At 42.2% G+C, this 21,178-nt stretch overlaps 1 protein-coding gene across 3 annotated transcripts; it reads left to right on the top strand.

Moving 5' to 3' along the window:
- The first annotated feature begins 1,864 nt into the window (after nucleotides 1–1,864).
- LOC120568379 (uromodulin-like) lies at nucleotides 1,865–20,532 on the top strand. 3 transcript variants are annotated; one of them, XM_039815872.1, is made up of 11 exons: nucleotides 1,865–1,942; nucleotides 3,883–3,963; nucleotides 4,686–5,468; nucleotides 7,049–7,135; nucleotides 9,002–9,313; nucleotides 10,665–10,873; nucleotides 12,849–13,006; nucleotides 15,702–15,947; nucleotides 18,201–18,360; nucleotides 19,243–19,315; nucleotides 19,394–20,532. In XM_039815872.1, the coding sequence occupies exons 2-11, from the start codon at nucleotides 3,900–3,902 to the stop codon at nucleotides 19,399–19,401; spliced, it is 2,100 nt and encodes a 699-aa protein (XP_039671806.1). In that variant the 5' UTR covers nucleotides 1,865–1,942; nucleotides 3,883–3,899; the 3' UTR covers nucleotides 19,402–20,532. The 3 variants fall into 3 exon arrangements, with proteins under 3 accessions (XP_039671806.1, XP_039671808.1, XP_039671807.1); XM_039815874.1 differs by lacking the exon at nucleotides 4,686–5,468; XM_039815873.1 differs by lacking the exon at nucleotides 4,686–5,468 and having other exon boundaries at nucleotides 3,883–3,987.
- Nucleotides 20,533–21,178: the final 646 nt, after the last annotated feature.

Below are 21,178 nucleotides of genomic sequence, written 5' to 3'. Positions count from 1 at the left end.
TACAACAGTCGAGAAGCCTTTAGCAATTATGTAAGCACATAATGTAATCTGAAAACTGCTGTCCTGATTAAAAAAACAATGCAACTGATCTCAGCTGGTATTCTGTCTGGAATGGAAATTTATAAGTGACCTGAAACTTTTGACCGGTAGTGTATAGATAATATTATTATACATATTATTATTATTAAGTGTCTGACAACATTATGGGATGGATCCCTACAGAGATAGACCTTTTAGTTAAAGAGTAAGATCCTTTTTGCGAACCCGCGAGAAGATTCTGAATGAATGAGCTCGAGGATGACACCGGAACTTAATACCTTGTCTAGGGTCACCCCGAGGTCACAGGTGACTTTGTTGATATTTATTTATTTAACCTTTATTTATACTCAAAGGGCATTGAGGTTTCCCTCATTTTCAATGACGACGAGTTTACATCAAGAATTCTATACAAAAAAAAGTTGCAATGACAAATAAACATAAGTAAAATGAAAATACTCGACCTGCGCAAATGCGATACATAATATATTCAGGAAGACCACCAGAGGCAGCGCTTAATACTGAATACAGAATATATTCAGTATTAAGCACTGCCTCTGGTGGTCATCCAGGATTCATAGAACCGTAGTTACATTCGTAACTTACGTTCTCTGGGCTTGCCTAAGCACAATTCAAGCAGCACAATCAAGTATTTTGGTATCTGTGATCTCATAACAAGTTTGAATCAAAGATACGAACACATATGTAGTGTAAAAAAAATCATATGGAAGACATTTAAAGGCTCTGACACACCAACCGATTATCGTCCATTGGAAAGTCTGGCGAGGTCGGTGACTCAAGTCTGTTTGGCGTGTTCCGTGCCGTCGTCAGTCGGAGGAGCCATCGGCCTTCATTCTGGCTGATTTGACTTGTTGAATTGGCCAGTGGGCAGTCGGACTCAAGGACCAATCTGATTGGTGGAATGCTAGCCCTTAACTAGCGAATCAGTGCTTTACCCACATGAAGAAGCCCGAGAGCTGACAATGTCAGTATTTTCTTATTACTAGCCATCGTAACGATCCTTCTTGACTTCTTCACTATCAACACTCTCTGATGAAAACAATGATTGACGACAGCATGCTCTGTGTTTACCAGGTCTAGATAGATGTTCTATTCCTGCTGTTATGGAGACGTATTACATCTCGCGCACTCGCAGAACGTACGCTCAAGTCGCCGTCGCTTCGGTGTGTTCTGAGGAACTTTTTGAGAGACAAGAGCCGACTGATCAGTCCGACTGGCTTTTCTGCCGACGGTCGGCCGTCGGGTTGGTGTGTCAGAGCCTTAACGTAATGTTAGCGTTTTTTTCTGTTTAGCAATTTAAAAAAAAATAATCCTGACTTTGACAATTGATAAAATAGGGATTTTTAATGTGATCTAAACATTTCAAAGTTGTACTCTTAGATTCTTCCCCAAAGTATGGCCGTGCCAGATTTCAAGACTTTAGACCAATCAGAACAAAGGTTGTGGCATTTTCCTTATCAGACTTAATAAAGTCTTTTGGCAAAACCAATTTAAACCTTTGTCCCCAATAAAACAAGATTCGGATCAAAGACACCAGCAGCCCATTTTGATTTCCTCAATCTTTTGAATTTCAATTTGAGTTAAATCTCAGCTGTTCAGAAAAAAAAACAGAATGTAATTTTGTTTGAAAGCTGCAGAACTTTCCCCAAAACTCGCCACGAAAGGACAGAAAAAGTCTCCAACTTTGGAAGTTAAAGCATTTTTAATCCACAGACATTATTGTTAGTGTGACGCAGTGCTCTTAATTTATGGCTTTCCAGCAACAGTCACTAATGATTGACAAAGCTGCAGTTAAGAAGAGCTTTCCCAGAAATATGTTATCAGTACTGAGGATCTAAGACTGCCTGAAGTCTGTAAACCTGAAGAAGGAAACTCCACGAGAAAGGTAATCTTTAATTGTAACTTGTGACACAGACACAGATTATTAGGAATGCCTCTCTAAAACTAAATCAGTCCTGTAATGTCAGAAAAGTATTGGAGCAAGACATAAGGTAACAAAAATGAGAGGAGGAAGATTTTCTGCTTTCCATTTCGAGACTAAATTTGAAATGTTGAGATTAAAGCTGCAAAATTCTTAACATTTTGACTTTGTTTTTGGGAAGCAAAAATAAATAAAAAGTCTTCCTCCACTTTTTTCTTCATGCCTGGCCCTAATACTCTTCCGTATGTAATAAATCCTCCTTCATAAAGTCATGATGTTCAGTTTGTGTTGATTCACTTGTCAGATCAATAGTTTGTGCTGCCAGATTGATCTCATGAAGTAGCGTATGTATGCCATTATTGGCACGTTATCAAGATGCATACTCGCTTTTTAGCGTGTTCATCAACACTGTTTGGCCTCCATTGACTTACATTACCTTGCGATTGTGTATGAATTGACGCCGTAGAAAGTACTATGAAAGCCGCGTAGGAAGGTTGGTCGGGGGGGAGGATGGGTCAAACACAGGACTTTCACCCAGGAGACCGGGGATCGTGTCTTATGTGTGACATTGTGTCCCATGTGTCACGTATCCTATCCACCTTTGTTGTTTTACTCAGGGTGCGAACTACAGCTCCCCTTAATAAGACATGGGCGCCTGACAATGTGTCATTTTGACATGCAATTTCAGTTTTGTGTATTGTGATCATCGTGGATTATTATGTGTAAAATTGCAATAATATCATTCATGGATGACGCCGATTTAAACCTAATTCACTTGAATAAAGATAACTATACATGCTATTCTTGTCATGACCATCAAGGTGTGGCGGCGCTACAAATTCAACTCATGTTTAGTGGTTAGGGTTAACTGTTAACTCAAAGATTCGTAGAAAAAAATATAAACTTTGGGGACCATTAATTGCAAGCAAAGTCCTTGAAATCCATTCTGCAGTTAGCATCATATAGCCATGGCAAAAATAAAAAAGGCAGTTTAATTCATTTTGGTTTTACTAAGCCTGAGTAACTTTAACCATTGTGTGAAATCTAAAAGACAGGATTTGTTTATAGACTTTTTGCAGTTTGACCTATCAATTCCTGTCGATAAAGTATAAGTAAATCCTGTATAGTGCATACACGTGTAGCTGTTATGTATCTTTGTAAGTAGTAAGTAAGTTGTAAGCCGCAAGCGCACTGAACTCAACCTCATTCTTCTTTTCCAAATCACAAACGCTGTGTTGGAGCTGTGTTACTGGTTACTGGTTGCACGGTGTTCGTCGCTCGAGTGGTCATGACTGTTTTCCCAAGATGCCGCCCTTATGTAAACATGAATGCTACTTCTTTATAATCTATCTTTGTAATAAACTGTCTGTACACTAACAAAGTTCTCAATGCTTCGTTTTACATGTAGGGACCATCATTATGCTACAGTGGAAGTGTGGTGATATTTTGAGCCTTGTTAGCAGTGTAGAAATAGAGATTTACCCTCTGCCCTGAAAGCTAGCGTTAGCAGCTAACCAACTCTGTACACATATGTCATTAACCCCTAGATTCATTTTACGCCAGAATTGTCCTTTAACATTTTGACTTTGTTTTTAGGGAGCAAAAATGAATAAAAAGTCTTCCTCCACTTGTTTTTCTTCATGCCTGGCCCTAATACTCAAATATGTTCAGTTTGTGTTGATTCAGTTGTCAGATCAATAGTTTGTGCTGCTGTAAAACTTGTTAGCATGTTTTAGCATGTTAGAATATGTTAGCATTTGTTAGCATGTCAACATGAGCAGAATATGAGACCTTTAAGTTACTTTACTATCTGTAATTAGTTTCATCAACTATATCTGTAATATTAATCAGTATAATTGACTTGCAATATATTGTACAAAAACTAAATTTTCTCTCTCCAACAGTTTTTTGGTGATTAAAAATGTTCCAAAGGATCATCGGTCTGCTGCTGCTTCTCATGGCTGCTTGTTCAGCTCAGAGCACAGGTGAGTTTACAAGGGAGTCCACAGGTGAGTCCACATGTGAGTCCACTGGAGCAATAACACTGGTTCTACTTCCCCCCCTAATCATCTCAGCTGGACATGTAGGCTGTTATATTGTTGGCTAGTTTCATTTAGAATAAAACATCAGATTTTGTAAACCTCATGTGTTTTGTGTGCAGACATCTTAATGTGTAAAGTAACTAGTAACTAAAGCTGTAACAGATGAATGTAGTTGAGTAAAAAGTCCAATATTTCTCTCTGAAATGTAGCGGAGTAGAAGTAGAAAGTGGCATGAAAAGAAAACAAGTAAGTAAAGTACAAGTACCTCAACACTTAGACTGAAGTACAGTCCTGGAGTAAATATACTTAGTTACATTACACTACTGGCTAATTGAAATGTATTTCTCTTCTTGCTCGCTGCTGGCTGGCTCGCTATATGTCGCCCTCTGCTGTTTGAAAGTCTAGACTCTGAATATAAGACAACCCCACTTTTTTTATTCCCAGGGAAAAAATCTCGGTCTTATATTTGGGCCAATATGGTACTTTCGTCTGCCATGTTTCTGCCTAATATGATGCCAAAACCCAACTCAATATGGTATATACTGTAGCTGATTATATTGGATAGCTGATGGGAGATTTAGTGCCACAATATTTGCAAATATTAGTTACATAAGGAGAATGCTATAATGTTAGCTAACGCTGTTTTAAACCTTGCTTATCGTCAGGGTCTGTAGCCACCAGCTGTGAGGCCTGTCATAGTCTGGCTCAATGCCATGCCTCCCTCCACGACAACAGTGTCGAGACTGTGGGCGTGTCCTGTCGCTGTGAGGACGGTGTGGTGGGAGATGGCTTCACCTGCTACAACAAAACCACTTGCAATGATGACTGCTGTGGCCAAGGCTTCCGCTGGTCACCACTGCAGGGCTGCGTGGACATCGATGAGTGTTCACTGCCCAATCCTTCCTGCGGTCCTGGACAACTCTGCGAAAACACCCGAGGCTCTTTTTCGTGTCTGGTGATGCCTAATCTACAACGTCACACCAAAACCACATCCCGCTCAGTGACGTTTGCCTGCGGGAGCACACAGTGCCCTTTCGGTCAGAGCTGCCTCCAGGTGAATGGCACATCTCAATGCATTGACCCATGTCAGCACTACACTCCATTACAAGATGCATGGCGAGCCACAGACTTCAGGCACCCAGAGTCTGTGGCCTGTGACAGCCGTACAGATTGGCAGGGCTGGTACCGCCTCTTCATCGGTAACAGCAGTGTTCGGATGCCAGAGAGGTGCATTGAGAGTCATATGTGTGGGACCGATGCTCCGCTATGGATGCGATCTCCCCACCCACTGGAGTATGAGGGCATCGTACGGGCGGAGGTTTGTGGCAGCTGGGAGGGAGGCTGCTGCCAGTTTCACTCCAACTTCATCCACGTGAAAGCATGTCCAAGAAACTACTATGTCTACAAATTTGTAAGCCCAAACTTGTGTCGGCTAGCTTACTGTGCAGGTAAGGAACAAGCTTTCATTTTATGGAGTTATACTGTGTAGAGTCAAGGGTGACAACTTTTTGGGACTCCCGCCGGTCATGGTATTCCTGCTGGAGTCCCGCGGTATAGGAGTCAATTTCACTGTTGGTAACGTGATAGGGATGGAATAGAGCATAGAAATCTACGGCAGCGGGCAGGAGCAGGACGGAGCAGGAGATTAAATAAAAAACATGACGCTGCAATGCAGTGAGTGCGCCCAAAGATTGCAAGGCATTCCTAGGCTACTTAGTATGCAGAAGGCAGTGATTCTTCTAAGCTAACCTAAATCGATAAATGTGTATTTTGAGTGTGAGAAGCTCTCCGTTAGGATTTACGTAATGAGGCCTAGGCCTGCAGCTAAGGCATGTTACCTAGGCCTGCAGGTAAGGCATGTTATCTAGGCCTGCAGGTAATGCATGTTACCTAGGCCTGCAGGTAATGCATGTATGGTGTAGCCTAAATTTCCAAGGCAACCTCAGTGATTTGACCGCGATTAACCGAACATTCTACAGGGTGGTAACAGAGTCTGATAACTTTAGACAACATAGGGAACGAAACGGGAGCAGGACGGGATTCGGGAGTCTTTCTCTTGGAATTTTGCAGGATAGGATTATTTTGGGAGGGGGCAGTCACTTGATTGGCATATGACGGGAGTATTTTCATTGGCTCAGGATGGGATGGGAGCGTCAATTGATTCCCGTGTCACCCTCTAGTGTCGAGTTGAGGGGGAGTCAAATACTAGGATCCTGATCCAGAGGCCTTAACTGCTAAAGTAAAGGGAACACTCCAACATTTAGTGGAATCCTTTTTATTTTACTTTAAGATGATATCACCAGGACCTGAGTTGGATCTTCAGTGTTTTCCCTAGGATGACTGCTTTAGCCTGGTGAATAACACACGTATGTAAAAAGGAAATATGTCACTTTTAAAGTTGATTGGCCTTTTACTCCTGTTATTTCCTTACAAGCAATGCTGCATATTAAAGGCTATATTTCAAACGGAGTCTGGCGCAGTGCTAACTCCACATTAAAAAAAGCTACACTACATCACTTCCTGCAAACTTCACAGAGAATAATGAGGACAAAACGGCATCACAGATCTGTTTTAAAACAAAAAAACACAAAAAAGTCATCGTAATGGAGATAGGTCTGACAGTGCAAGACTACTGGTAGGCTACCATTATGACAATGTTATCTTAACTTCACCTGTTGAACTGACTTTAGCAGTTTAGCTAACACGCTCGACTGTCCTGCTGTTACAGTCGTGAACTAACCACAGACAGTTGCCTTCTTCATGGACACACGGCGGTGTGCAGCTTTAGAATGAATATAGGGGAAGCACAATGGATATTTGGCATTATTTCGGGCATTAAAAAAAATGGCCTGGGGATCGCATTGGCCTGGCGGGACCTTGGCCTACTAAGCCTGTACAATTATAGGACAAACACTGATATTATATTACTCATGTGAGCCAAAATAAAGATCATGTCCTACAGGATCCTTTAGAGTTTTGTTACCATCAGAATCTCTAGTGAACTTTGTTGTTCTCTGCGCCTAATCAGATGTCAACACCATGGTGTGTAATACCTGCGCTGAAGGTGAGACCTGTGTGAGTGACGACAAGATCAACTGGAGGTGTGGGCAGCCAGGTGAGTGATCATGAAACACACACATTTCACTCATCCACTGTAGGGATCGGGAAACATGATATCCAGGGGTGTCAGGTCATTAATGTTATATGGTAGCCTAGAAATCTAGACCCACCCTATCGGCCGCAAATGTGATTTGCAGCCAGGGTGGTCTAGCAACTCTCCGTTGGCTTGCGAGCTGGAAAAACCAAACTCTAGTCAGGCCAATCACATCGTGTATAGAGTTGGTGGGCAGGGCTTAACATAACGGAAGAGTTGCGACAGTTCCGGGTGAATTCCCTGCTACTTGAAAACAAAGAAGATGGCTGCTGCTGCTGGAGAACAGCTGTCTTTGGAATCGGCTTTGGCTGCCACTCTGGAAGACTTGGAGTTAAGCTTTTCTTTGAGAAAAGAAGAAAGATTGGCACTGAAGTTTTCTATCAACTAGCTCCATTACCTTCTTCGTAGCTCTGGTTGGTTGTAGCTCTATCCTATTGCGTGCAGAGAGAATTTGAAAGATAACCGTTTATCCCGCCCCTCGGATTGAGCCCTGCCAATGGTGAGTTCCCAGACCCAACTTCTGGATGTGGGTCTGGCTTGTCAGATGGGGCTACATGGGGCTTTTTGGAGAGTTCCACATGTCCTAAAGAGGTTCAAGAACTTCCTTCCTGAATTCTGATGGTAGGCTGCTCTTGACCCAGACATTCGTAAAGAATTTTCACATTCTTAAAGTTTCTACCAATGGGTTGTCAAAGAGGTAGTAGAGATTACGTTGGGTCTCTAAAGAGATTCTACAGGTCGTATGGTCATTCAGGGAGTTCAACTGGTCCTAAAAAGTTTCTAGTCATTACATTTTATTTATAGTGTCAAATCATAACAGGAGTTATCTCAGGACATTTTACAGATACAGTAGGTCTAGACCATACTATAAATCAATAACATAATATAACAATTCCCGTCAAGAGAAAGCATTTAGGCGACAGTTTCCACATGTTCTTCATGGGTTCTCACAAGTCCCAGGGTATTACATAAGTCCCTTAAGAAGTTCTAGGGGTCCTTCAGAGTAATAGGTTGTTGTATATCGTAAGGGGAGTACAAACGGTTCTAGAGGTTCCCACAGATCCCTTGAGATCCTTTCAAGAGGTCCTTCAAGTGGAATCCATGGGTCCCTAAAGATAAGATAAGATACGCCTTTATTGTCTCCTGTATGAGAAATTATTCTTGGGCAGTCGATAGAACAAAAAAATTGTGACATATCACACATAAACACACAACAAACTCATTCTAACCCTATCTTCATGGAATTCCTGAATTCTTCACTTTATTTCCTTTCTTTTTAGATCTTATTGTTGACATTTCATGAGCCCTTAAGGAAGTAGTATTTGTAATTCAATTCAATTTCATTTAGGCTAGTGAGCCAAATCATAACATAAGTTGTCTCAGGACACTTTACAGATTTCCCCCTAACAGCAATTGCATTTAGTTGCCAGTGGCGGGGGAAACTTTAATAGACATCTGTATCACAGATTCATTATCCAATTCAAAATAACTTCTGATTTAAAAAACATAATGTATGAAATGATGTTTCTTGTCTTGTTAAAGGGGTGCTATGCAGTTTTGGCCATTTCTTAGCTGTTTTCTGAATTTTTACTGGCAGGTTTCTCTATAGAGCTCCCCCTACAGCTTCAGAATAGATATTTGGCAGCTCCTATGTTTACTCGTGTCTGACTCCTCGCTTGGTCAGTCTATCATATAACCACTCCAATGACTCCAAAGCTGTTCAGTTAATGTAAATCACGGTAAAGAAACTGCATAGTTCCCCTTTAACTGTATCTGTGGGGACAATCTGTTCACTGTTGCTCTGTTTTTAACTGTTTTAATGTGTAGCTCCTCGGCTGAGGTTGGTAGATGGTAACACACCATGCAACGGTAGACTGGAAATCCTCCATAACAACCAGTGGGGAACAGTGTGTGATGATTTATGGGATACAAACGACGCCAAGGTGGTCTGCCGACAGCTGAGATGTGGCCCTGTCCAGTCAGCAACTGGGTCTGCCTCCTTTGGACAAGGCACCGGACCGATCTGGATGGATAATGTTGCCTGTAAAGGCAATGAGTCTTTGCTATCGGAATGTGAACATACAGGGTTTGGCACTCATAACTGCAACCATGGGGAAGATGCTGGAGTCATCTGTTCTGGTTAGTGACATTTAGTTTTGTCCAGTGGTGTAGTCTAGTAATGTTTTCCCTCCCAGCATTAGACTCGCCCTTCCCAGAGCGACAACCCCATGGGTTTTTGTAATATTACCGCGTAAAGCACATGTGTAAAACTCGAGGCCCGCATGCCAAATCCAGCCCCTCGCAGGTTTTGATCCTGCCCACATTTCAATTTAGGTTGACAATAAATTTAGGCCCACCTAGTTTTGAATTTTTGACACCTTTTCCAGCAGTTTATGCACTTTTTTTCAATGCTTTATGCACTTTTTTTTTTTTACATTTTTGATGCTTTACTAACTGTTTTGCCACTTTTTCTGAAGTTTTTGACGCTTTACTCAATGACAACTTTGACTCTTTTTTTCTGTGACGTTTTCCAACTTTTTTGGTGCTTTTTCCAACATATTTGTCGCTGGCTGAGGAACTTTTTTGCCAGACGTTTTTGGGGCTTTATGAGGCCCAAAATGTAAGTGAGAAGACTACAGTATATGATGCAATAATACAGTCAAAATATTTGACTTTTTCTCTTAAATAAAATGTCAATAAACTCTACCTGACTGGCCCTTGGTGTGATTCTCATTTTCCAGTGTGGCCCTGTGGGAAACTGAGTTAGACACCCCTGTAAAGCATCAGCCTCATCTGGCTCATGGTCTGTAGTTACCGTAACGTTAACATCTGCTACAGAGTCTGCTGAAGCAGCATTACAGCTTCAGGGGCAGGCTTACCAACACACTGAGAGAGTGGAGATTAAATTTGCTTTCGTTTCACATATCTAGCTACTTTAGTGATTCACATTTGCGCAGAGAATGACCGCCAAGCAACTGTGTTGTTGTTCCTCTGCGACTCGCAACACAGACAGTGAATTATCTGGTGTTAGGTTTAGGGTTCATCCGTGAAGAGAACACCTCTCCAAAGTGCCAGACACCATTGAATGTGAGTATTTGCCCACTCAAGTCAGTTACAAAGACAAATTGCATTCAGGGTTATGGTTAGGTCGAGAGAGAGAGAGAGAGAGAGAGAGAGAGAGAGAGAGGGAGGAACCCTAACCATAACAGAAGTGCTAACTAACAGATTTAGACAGATTTGTGAACAATATTTGAGAGAAATAAGCCTTTTGTGTACGTAGAAAAAGTCTTAGATCTTTGAATTCAGCTCATGAAAAATGGGGGCAAAAACAAAAGTGTTGGCTTAATAATTTTGTTCAGTGTATTACTGAAATAAAGTGCCATGGTGATCCACCGGAAGGGGAGAGACTTTGCCTCTCTAAACTATCAAATACCCAATATGCCTTGTTCCTGCTGTATTGTGCCCTAATGTGTTTCATCTTGTGTTCCAGATGAACTTAGTGGTTTTCCAGAGCCGGAGTTGGTGTGTGGACAGGATCACCTGCGTCTGACAGTCCAGAAGAGGCTGTTGGAGGAACGAGGGCTGGACGCCTCCTCTGCTCACATGATCGACCCGCGCTGCCACCAGCAGGTCGACCAGCAGGAGGCGATGTGGTACCTGGTGCAGCGAAGGAAGGGTATCTGTGGAAACGTGGTAGAGGTGAGTTTGGTTCATAGACTGTATAATATGAATGGACAAAGCATCAGGTACGGCGAAGTGCAGCAAATGCGGAAGTGCCGAGAGACTCCTTAAACCTGCATTCTATCTGAATTCCAGCAGGGGGAGACACGTGCCGTTGCTAAAAGGAAGTCTGTTTCTGTAGAAGTCTATTAGAAAGTGACCCACTTCTCACTTGATTTATTACCTTAGTAAACATTTTCATAATGAGTTTATGGTCTCAATCGCTAGTTTGAAGTCTTCTGCAACACAGAATGATGTTAATTTTTTAAATTATGGTCTCATTGATTTTAAAATTGGCGATAAAGCAGGGGGTGTTTTATGGCGTGGCTACGATGTGATTGACAGTGAAAGTGTATAACATAACATAAAGTGTAAGGCTCCTCCCTCACTCCTCCCTCTCGTCTAAAATCATCACATCCGCAACCAGGATGGCTGCGCCCGTAACGGCAAACTCAACGACTGATAGCAGATCTCCACAAACCAATGGGTGACATCACACATGCTTTGTCCATTAATATTCACAGTCTATGGTTTGGTTAGACGTCTCAGAATGTCCACCATATCTGACCCAGCTCATATCTGGATATTTAAAATGTTTTGACCACTAGGGGGTGAAAGAACTCCACAATAAACTGACAGACCTGGTATATTATCTTCTTATAACATGTGGCTAATGTTAGCGAGCAACTGCTTCCACATTCAGCAGACACAGAGCAACATGATCATCCAATTGATGATAATAGTCAATAATTACTCATGGGGTTCCTCAGGGTTCAATTGTAGGCCCTCTATATTTTATGTTTGGTTCAAGCTGCATTATCATTTTATTTCTTTGTCCACTTAGGGGCAGCACAACAAGCTTTTCACACAACTTCTGATACGTTATCAGCTTATAAATATATGTATATGTATGGATAACTTGTAAGCAAACAACTGCCTACTTCCACATCCAGCAGTTACAGATCAACAATATGATTCTTTAGGAATTCTTCGAGTCTTGTGTTTGTGTCCACCTGATGGTATTCTCTCTGTTTTAGTAGTTTCTGATATAAGATGGTGATAAACACTATCCTATTTTCACGATCTGAGCGTACGGCATGAAGCGCTTGGCGCAGGTGTGTTTAGGGCATGTCCAAATCCACTTTTGCTAGTTTGGCGGGTTGTACTTAGTGTCTTCATTAATCATAGGTGTGTTTTGGGCGTAACATGCAGTCAACCAATCAGAGATCATCTCCCATTCCCTTTAAAAGCCAGGCGCATTTGGACCTTGGAGCATTGCTATTATGATGGTAGATTTGAACCGTAATATTTTTATTTGTAATCTTCTGCATGTGTGTGCTTCTGTGTGTCCCTGTGTGTGTAACAAGCATAGTGTGTGTACGCTGTGCATAAGCCTAGGAGCATTTCACTAATGTGCTGTTAAAATAACAATGAAATGCTGCGTTATTGACTTTAGACCAGGATTTTGTTGGTCAATGGCGCGATCACTTCCTGCTGCCTCAAGATAGCAATACGCCCAGAATGCACCTGAACACACCTCCCTGTAAGACCAGCACGCCCAGAATGCACCTGAACACACCTCCCTGTAAGACCAGCATGCCCAGAATGCATCTGAACACACCTCCCTGTAAGATCAGCACGCCCAGAATGCATCTGAACACATCTCCCTGTAAGACCAGCACGCCCATGGGCCACAGATGGGCGCAGGTGCATTTGCTGTTTAAATGACGTGGGCGCTGGACGGTCTTAAACTAGCAAAGACACTTGTGTCGGGCTTTGCGCTGTACCGGGTGCAAGATAGGGCCCTACACCTGCAAAACATCAGCATGATAGCATCCTGTTGTTAGCATTTAGCTGTTTTCAGACGTTTTATCTTGTTGACAGAACAAATCAGATTAAGTAGTTTTTCACTGATTTCATCATGTTGCCTTTAATCTGTTTTTATTTGTTGCAGACAAACGGCTCCCACATTACATACTCCAACATTTTGTTCGTGTACCCGTCTGATTGGTCCAACGACCTGCTCTCCGTCCCGATGAGCATCCCGTTCTCCTGCGTCTTCCCGCTCGATGACATCACCAGTCTCGACACCGCCATTCGATACCAGCTGCCGTGAGTCATATCTTCAATTAGAACTTTTGTTAACCTCCTTAAGAAGCTTTGAAACTGCAGATAATCCTTTAAAATGTCTTCATCAGAATCAGAATCAGATTTATTGGCCACGTATTCTTACATACACAAGGATTTTGACTTTGGTAGGTGATAACTCTATAATTCAACAAATAGACACGTATTAGTAACATACTGTACAATAGAGACAATAATATACATATAGGCACATATCAACATAATATACAAAAATACAACTATACAAATAAGACATAATATCAAGACAAGTACACATGGAGTGGGATGTAAAGTGCAAAAAGTAATGCATATTGGAATGATAAGTATGTAATGTGTATAGAAGTGGGTGAGTGGCCAAAGTGGGGATGACCCCACTTATCCGCAGTTCAGTAGAGTTCATATACCGAAATCCTTTAAGGAAACCCTTAAAATCCCATTGGAGTACCTTCATTTTATCATTATCAATGGGTAAAATATTGGTAATTTAAGACAGTGGTTCTCAAACTTTTTTCAATAAGGTACCCCTTTTGAATTGTTTCTTTAAAGTGATGGTTCGGAGTAATTTCACCCTAGGGTCCTTTGCACAATGACATCGAGCCAAACACCCCCCCAGAAGCTTTTTTCACCTGGGTCTAACATTGGGAGAGTTAGCGTAGAGTAGCGTTAGCCGCTGAATAGCTTAGCGCAGAGGCTAATGGATCCGAAGTGTCTCTTAACATTACCCCACTAATAATGCCCGAAATGATACCAAAGGTCTACACTGGTATATATAGGTTATGCACTCATAAAACGATGGATTGTAAAGTTTGTAAGTACACCAGAAGTTTATGTAAATAACACTTGCCTGCTGGCTTCTGCTCTCTGCTGTTGTTGTTGCTGCTTATTAAAGCGGGTGCTTAGGGACATCTACAAATTACAACACCGAAAGAGATGCAACAAAAATATTTTTTTATTTAACTTATTTTTTAAAGTAAGTGCTGTAGTATAACTAGCAGGAGACAAGTAATACTTGAGGTAAGTTTGGAGACATTACCTTATTTAATCATTAAATTAATAAATATTTTTGTTGCATCTCTTTTCGGTGTTGTAATTTGTAGATGTCCCTAAGCACTCTAACTGCCCGGTAGTAAGAGCAGCAGCAGCAGCAGAGAGCAGAAGCCAGCAGGCAAGTGTTATTTACATAAACTTCTGGTGTACTTACAGACTTTACAATCCATCGTTTTATGAGTGCATAACCTATTTGTACTACTGTAGACGTTTGGTATCATTTCGGGCATTATTAGTGGGGTAATGTTAAGAGACACTTCGGATCCATTAGCCTCTGCGCTAAGCTATTCAGCTGATAACGCTACGCTACGCTAACGCTCCCAATGTTCGACCCAGGTGAAAAAAGCTTCTGGGGGGGTGTTTGGCTCGAGATCATGGTGCAAAGGACCCTAGGGTGAAATTACTCCGAACCATCACTTTAAGCCATATACCTCTTGACCAGCACTAATCATTTTTGGTAGAAAAAGAAAAGCCTCTATAAAGAGGAAGAATACAGCGATGTCAGCAATAGATTTACTAAACAACAGCTTTGTACCTGGACAACATTGAAATGACAAAACCTTGGAAAAAGATGGTAGAAAGAAGAAAGGAAGGCAAGAATAGGTCCAAAGAAGGCAACACAAATGTCACATTTTTGGTAAAAGAAAAGATGACCAAAGAAAACAATGTTCTGGACAACAGCCTTGTAACTATTAAACATTTTGTTAAAGGTCCTATGACATGCTGCTTTTTGGATGGTTTTATATAGGCCTTAGTGGTCCCCTAATACTGTATCTGAAGTCTCTTATATAGGCCTTAGAGGTCCCCTAATACTGTATCTGAAGTCTCTTTTATATAGACCTTAGTGGTCCCCTAATACTGTATCTGAAGTCTCTTTATATAGGCCTTAGTGGTCCCCTAATGCTGTATCTGAAGTATTTTTTATATAGGCCTTAGTGGTCCCCTAATACTGTATCTGAAGTCTCTTTTCTGAAATTCAGCCTTGGTGCAGAATTACAGCCACTATAGCCAGTCCCACAATGAGCTTTCCTTAGGATGTGCCATTTCTGTGTCTGTAGCTTTAAATGCTATTGAGGAGGAGAGAGGGGGGGCAATGTGGAGGGTGGGGATGTGGCCTTGACCAACTGCCACTTTGCTCGTTTGAAAGCCATGATGTCTCTTTCTCATGGGCGGGCCAAATTCTCTGGGCGGGCAAAGCAGAGAAAGGGGAGGCAGAGCAGGATACCCAGGGCTCGGTTTACACCTATCACCATTTCTAGCCTCTGGGGGACCATAGGCAGGCTGGGGGAGCTCACATTAATGTTAAAAAATGTCATAAAGTGGAATTTTCATGCCATGGTATCTTTAATATTTTTGATTTTTCAGTCACAGATATGTTAATACAGGTCCAAAAACGACCAAAACATTAAAGAAAAAGCCACAAATGTTTAAGTTTTCATGCCATGGGACCTTTAAATATCTCACATACCCCCTGCAGTCCTCCAAATTACCCCTAGGGGGACACATACCCCCATTTGAGAAACACTGATTTAAGATGATATGAAGGGATTCAGTTTCATAGTCTATGTTGTGAGAGTCGAGTTACTTCAGTTCACCTGTGTGTCTTCTCTTAACGTGTCTCGTCTTTCTGCAGTCGTAGAGTTGGCGTGGTGCGTTCAGGTGACCCCACCAGGGCGCGGATGACTCTGTACGAGAGGCCGGACTACAGCAAGCCGTTCCCCGCTGGCCCGGTCAGCCTGCCGCTGGGCGCCGCCCTGCACGTCGGTGTTTCTGTGGAAAACTACGACAACAACAGCTTTGTGCTGCTTCTGGAGCACTGCTACATCACAAACTCGCCCAACGCCGATGATCCTGCCAGATATGTCCTGATCCAGAACAGGTGACCAGATTCAATAAAACTCAGCTCACTCTCGACCGTTCTCTGGGATTTGTTTTCATGCTAATCGAATATGTCTCGAGCTTGAAACAAGCTAGCGCAAACCACTGATTATCTTATAATGCTGGTCTTTGGGGCACTGGTAGAATAAAAATAAATCGCTATTTTATACCACTAACAAGGCTCAACATAGCAGCACACTTCAACGGTAGCATAATGAGGGTCCCTACATGTAAACCGAAGCATTGAGAACTTTGTAAGTGTACAGACAGTTTATTAAAAAGACAGTTTATAAAGACTGTACTGTTCGGTATACAGGCAGGCGCCATCTTGGGAAAAAAGACATGACCAGTCAGATAGAATGCAGGTTTAAGGTGTCTCCCCCTGCTGGAATTCAGATATAATACAGCTTTAAGGTGTCCCCCCCTGCTGGAATTCAGATAGAATACAGGTTTAAGGTGTCCCCCCCTGCTGGAATTCAGATATAATGCAGGTTTAAGGAGTCTCACCCTGCTTGAATTCAGATATAATGCAGGTTTAAGGAGTCTCCCCCTGCAGGAATTCAGATATAATGCAGGTTTAAGGAGTCTCCCCCTGCAGGAATTCAGATATAAAGCAGGTTTAAGGAGTCTCCTCCTGCTGGAATTCAGATAGAATGCAGGTTTAAGCCGTCTCCCCCTGCAGGAATTCAGATATAATGCAGGTTTAAGGAGTCTCCCCCTGCAGGAATTCAGATATGTGCCACGCTGCATCCCTGCTGTGCCCTGCTACACCATGAACTACTACGACTACCATTGTAGTCACTGTTCCATTATCTTTATTCAGTGTGCCGATGTGCTGCAATAGCAGCAATCGGCAGAATGACTATTATCCTGCATAGTTATTCCGCCACATTTTTGTCCCGCTACTAGTCACGGAGCGTTGCCAACACGTGCACACAAAATACATCAAAACGTGTGTAATGACCGGGAATGGTGTGCTTTGACTTTTCTAAGAGGTTTGTCGCACGATTTTCACGATATCGCCAAAACAAATGCAGCAACATTTCCCATATACTTTAATAGGAAGTCTTTGGGAAATCGCTTAACATTGCTCAAAACAATCTCTCTTTGGGGCCATGCTGTATCGCCATACTTTAATGTAGAAAAATAATTAAAGGTTTAAACCGAAGACAAGACTATGGCCTTTATTGGGCTGTATGGGAATTCTGATATCCAGCACGGTTTCTAACAAATCACAGTTTATGTATCGTCCACTTCCGTTTCAGTTTTTCCAATGTGTGTGTATGGGGAAGGAATGTTGAGAGTTAGAGGGGAGGATAGAGTGGGGATCTGCAGTAGGATTCTCTGAAATTTTTCCAAACAAATAGCTCTCTCCCCTATAGTTTTCACTCTTCATACATCATGGTTGGTCACAATATATGAAATGTTGGCTCTGTTTATACCAACTGCCGATAGAAACAATGAAAAGAAATATCTGGAAAGACGAGTACAGTTCCCTGTTTGTTACCTGCTCTGTGTCGCATATATTTGACACCACAAACATAAAAACCACATCAATGCATTCGCCAGACCTTTATCTCTCTTGTGATGGTAATATTTTTGCCTTTTGGACCCACCATTTTTGAATTACAGAACAAACTTAACAGGTATAATTATCATTAAATGCACATGTTTAACCCATTGAAGATAATTTCTGACACATAAACCTCCTTTCACGGAGACCCTTTACTGTTGGCCGTATCAAACAGCAGATTTACTGTTAGCTAGTGTTATTTGGATGTGCACCAAATAGTAGGCACACTGTCAAAATTTCCTTCGGAAATTTCTAGTTATGACTATTAATTATAACCAGCCCCGTCAGACACCGCCTACCAAGAGTCTGGGTCTGCCGAGGTTTCTTCCTGAAAGGGAGTTTTTCCTCGCCACTGTCGCAACAGCCACTGCTAATGCTTGCTCTTGGGGGAATTACTGGAATTGTTGGGGCTTTGTAAATTATAGAGTGTGGTCTAGACCTACTCTATCTGTAAAGTGTCTCGAGATAACTTGTGTTATGATTTGATACTATAAATAAAATTGAACTGAATTGAACTAAATAGAATGCAGGTTTAAGGTACTTCCGCATTTGCAGCACTTCGCCGAACTGGATGTTTTGGCCATTAATATTAACAGTCTATGAACCTGACTAATAAAAGCAGCTGTGTTGCACACATGTGAACAGAACATGCGCTGCTTTGTGATTGGCTCTCCTCACCAGGTGTCCAGTTGACCCTCGCCATGTGAAGGTGGCGGAAAGCGGTGTGTCGCAGCGAGCTTGCTTCTCAGCGCTGCTGTTCCTCTACCACGGGACGTTTGAGGACGTTTATCTGCACTGCCAGATCAGCCTGTGTGACCGGGACAGAGGCCGCTGCAGCCCTGTGAGTGCTCAACACACTTGGCCTGAAGAAGGCCTACACACATACACATACACACACACACACAGAGACACACACAAACACATACACACGCACACACACACAAACACACACACAAATACAGACACACACACACACACACGCACACACACACAGACACACACATAAACACACAGACACACACATAAACACACGCACACACACACTGTGCTTGGATGACCAAAACATCTTATTTTAATTATTAAGCCAAGAAATATAATAAAGGTTTAACCCTCGTCTTGTTGTCTTGTCGTCAACCTGCAACTTTTTAATTTTCCGAGTAAATATTTTAAAGAAAAAACCTTTATCAATGTCGTGGTCGTCTTTTTTGACACTTTTGTGGCTTTCCCGATGTTTTTGTCACTTTTTCAACGTTTGTCGACTCTTTCTGAGCCTTTTGAAGTTTTTGGTTTTTTTCCCAACATTTTTAAAGCTTTTTTTGTTACATTTGTCACTTTTTTCAAAATTTTTGTCATTCTTTTGTCACTTTTTTGTCACTTGTTTGATATTTGTCACTGTTTTTGACATTTTTGTCACTTTTCTGTCACATTTTTTTCTTCAAATGCTTTTCAATGTTAATAAAACCAAATTCAATGAAAGTAGTGAACTGATCATTTATTTTACTTGTATGAGCGTTGTAGGGAACCATCCATGTTATTTTTGTGGACAATTTGTTTGAAAGAAACCCAAATTTCTGATATAGAAACATTTTGAAAATGGGTCAGACCTTTGTACACGTGATAACATTTTTGTCGCTTTTGTACTTTTTACGTCATCTTGTGTCTCTCTTTCTTGTGTTTCTGTGTACCTTTGTGTATCAATAAAGTTTTGATTTATTCCCTTTAGAATTGTTCCAGGCGACGCGCTCGGTCCGCCACCGTAGCCAATCAGCTTCCTGTCACTGTTGGACCAATCAGCTGTGAGTATTTCCTTTAATCTCAGCTGTGGTTCCAGTCACACTTCACCCATCATGTTCTGATCTGAGTTTCCTGTTCAGGGTCATAACAAGAGCGCTGAGGCTGCAGAGGAATCAACTTCCTGTTGCTGAGGCAGAGAATCTTTATTACTTCACTTTATTACACAACAGTTTGGGTATTTTCTAAAACAGCTTATTTGATTGTCACATAGTAGAGGGAGACAAGGGAATCAATTGTCACTGCCATCCCATCCTGAGCCCACGAAAATACTCATATCCCCATCAGGTGACTGCCCCCACCCCCCCAAAAAAATCCTGTCCTGCAAAATCCCAAGAGAAAGACTCCCGAATCCCATTTGGTTCCCTATGTTGTCTAAAGTTATCAGACTCTTTTACCACCCTGTAGCATGTTCGGTTAATTGCGGTCAAATCACTGAGGTTGCCTTGGAAATTTAGGCTACACCATACATGCATTACCTGCAGGCCTAAGTAACATGTATTACCTGCAGGCCCAGATAACATGCATTATCTGCAGGCCTTCAGGTAACATGTATTACCTGCAGGCCTAGGTAACATGCATTACCTGCAGGCCTAGGTAACATGCATTACCTGCAGGCCTAGGTAACATGTATTACCTGCAGGACTAGGTAACATGCATTACCTGCAGGCCTAGGTAACATGCATTACCTGCAGGCCTAGGTAACATGTATTACCTGCAGGCCTAGGTAACATGCATTACCTGCAGGCCTAGGTAACATGCATTACCTGCACGCCTAGGCGATTTCATTACATAATTCCTAACGGAGATCTTCTCACAATCAAAACACATATTTATCGATTTAGGGTAATTTAGAAGAATCGCTGTCTGTGGCTAGCAGTAGCCAATCAACAAACGTATTGTGAGTTGTAAGTTGTTCTCTTTTATAAAACGAAATGCCTCGCAATCTTTGGGCGCACTCACAGCATTGCAGCGTCATTTTTTTATTTAATATCCGACTCCGTCCCACTGCCGTAAATTTCTATGCTCTATTCCGTCCTTATCACGTTACCAACAGTGAAATTGACTCCCGTACTGCGGGACTCCCGCGGGAATACCGTGACCCGTCACCCTCTACTACACTGTCAGAATTATTTTTTTCCTATAAAAAAATTAGCAGATTAAACTGAACATCTGACTTTGTTTTGTGATGAAAACAAAAATAAAAATGAAAGATGATGAACCTTTTGTTTGATGTTTTTTATTCCCCCTCCTTCTAAGCCCCCCTCCTCTCTATCAGAAGCCCCCCTCCTCTCTATCTGAAGCCCCCCCCACTCCTCTCTATCTGAAGTCCCCCCACTCCTCTCTATCTGAAGCCCCCCCACCTCTCTATCTGAAGTCCCCTCCTCTCTATCTGAAGTCCCCTTCCTGTCTATCTGAAGCCCCCCTCCTCTCTATCTGAAGCCCCCCTCCTCTATATCTGAAGCCCCTCCTCTCTATCCAACCCGTTCTCATTCCGAACTCGTAAAATAAGTACGTTTGGTCAGTGTCCTTCAGCGTCTGATGCGACGAAAAAGGCACCCTTCGGCGTATTTGTGTAACGTACTGGGAAGAGCCGCAGTTGGATGAGACTTAGCGAGTGGTATGTAAGAGGAAATTGCTGGGTAAGGACGGCGGATGGGTAAAACACCGGAATTTCACTCAGGAGACTCGGGTTCGCGCCCCGCGTGGCGCTTTGTTTCCCTATCTCCGGCGTGTGTTTCCCGGCTTTTGAGGCGTCTTTTCCCCGTTGTTTTTCTTTTGTTTCCCCCGTCTACGGCGTGTGTTTCCCGGCTTTTGAGGCGTCCATTCCCCGTTGTTTTTCTCCGAAAAAGGGACGGCAATAGTGG

The sequence above is a fragment of the Perca fluviatilis genome, chromosome 11, assembly GCF_010015445.1.
Source record: "Perca fluviatilis chromosome 11, GENO_Pfluv_1.0, whole genome shotgun sequence".
Lineage (NCBI taxonomy): Eukaryota > Metazoa > Chordata > Actinopteri > Perciformes > Percidae > Perca > Perca fluviatilis.
Note: the sequence above shows the minus strand (reverse complement) of the source record. Positions and strands in the feature narration are given on the sequence as shown.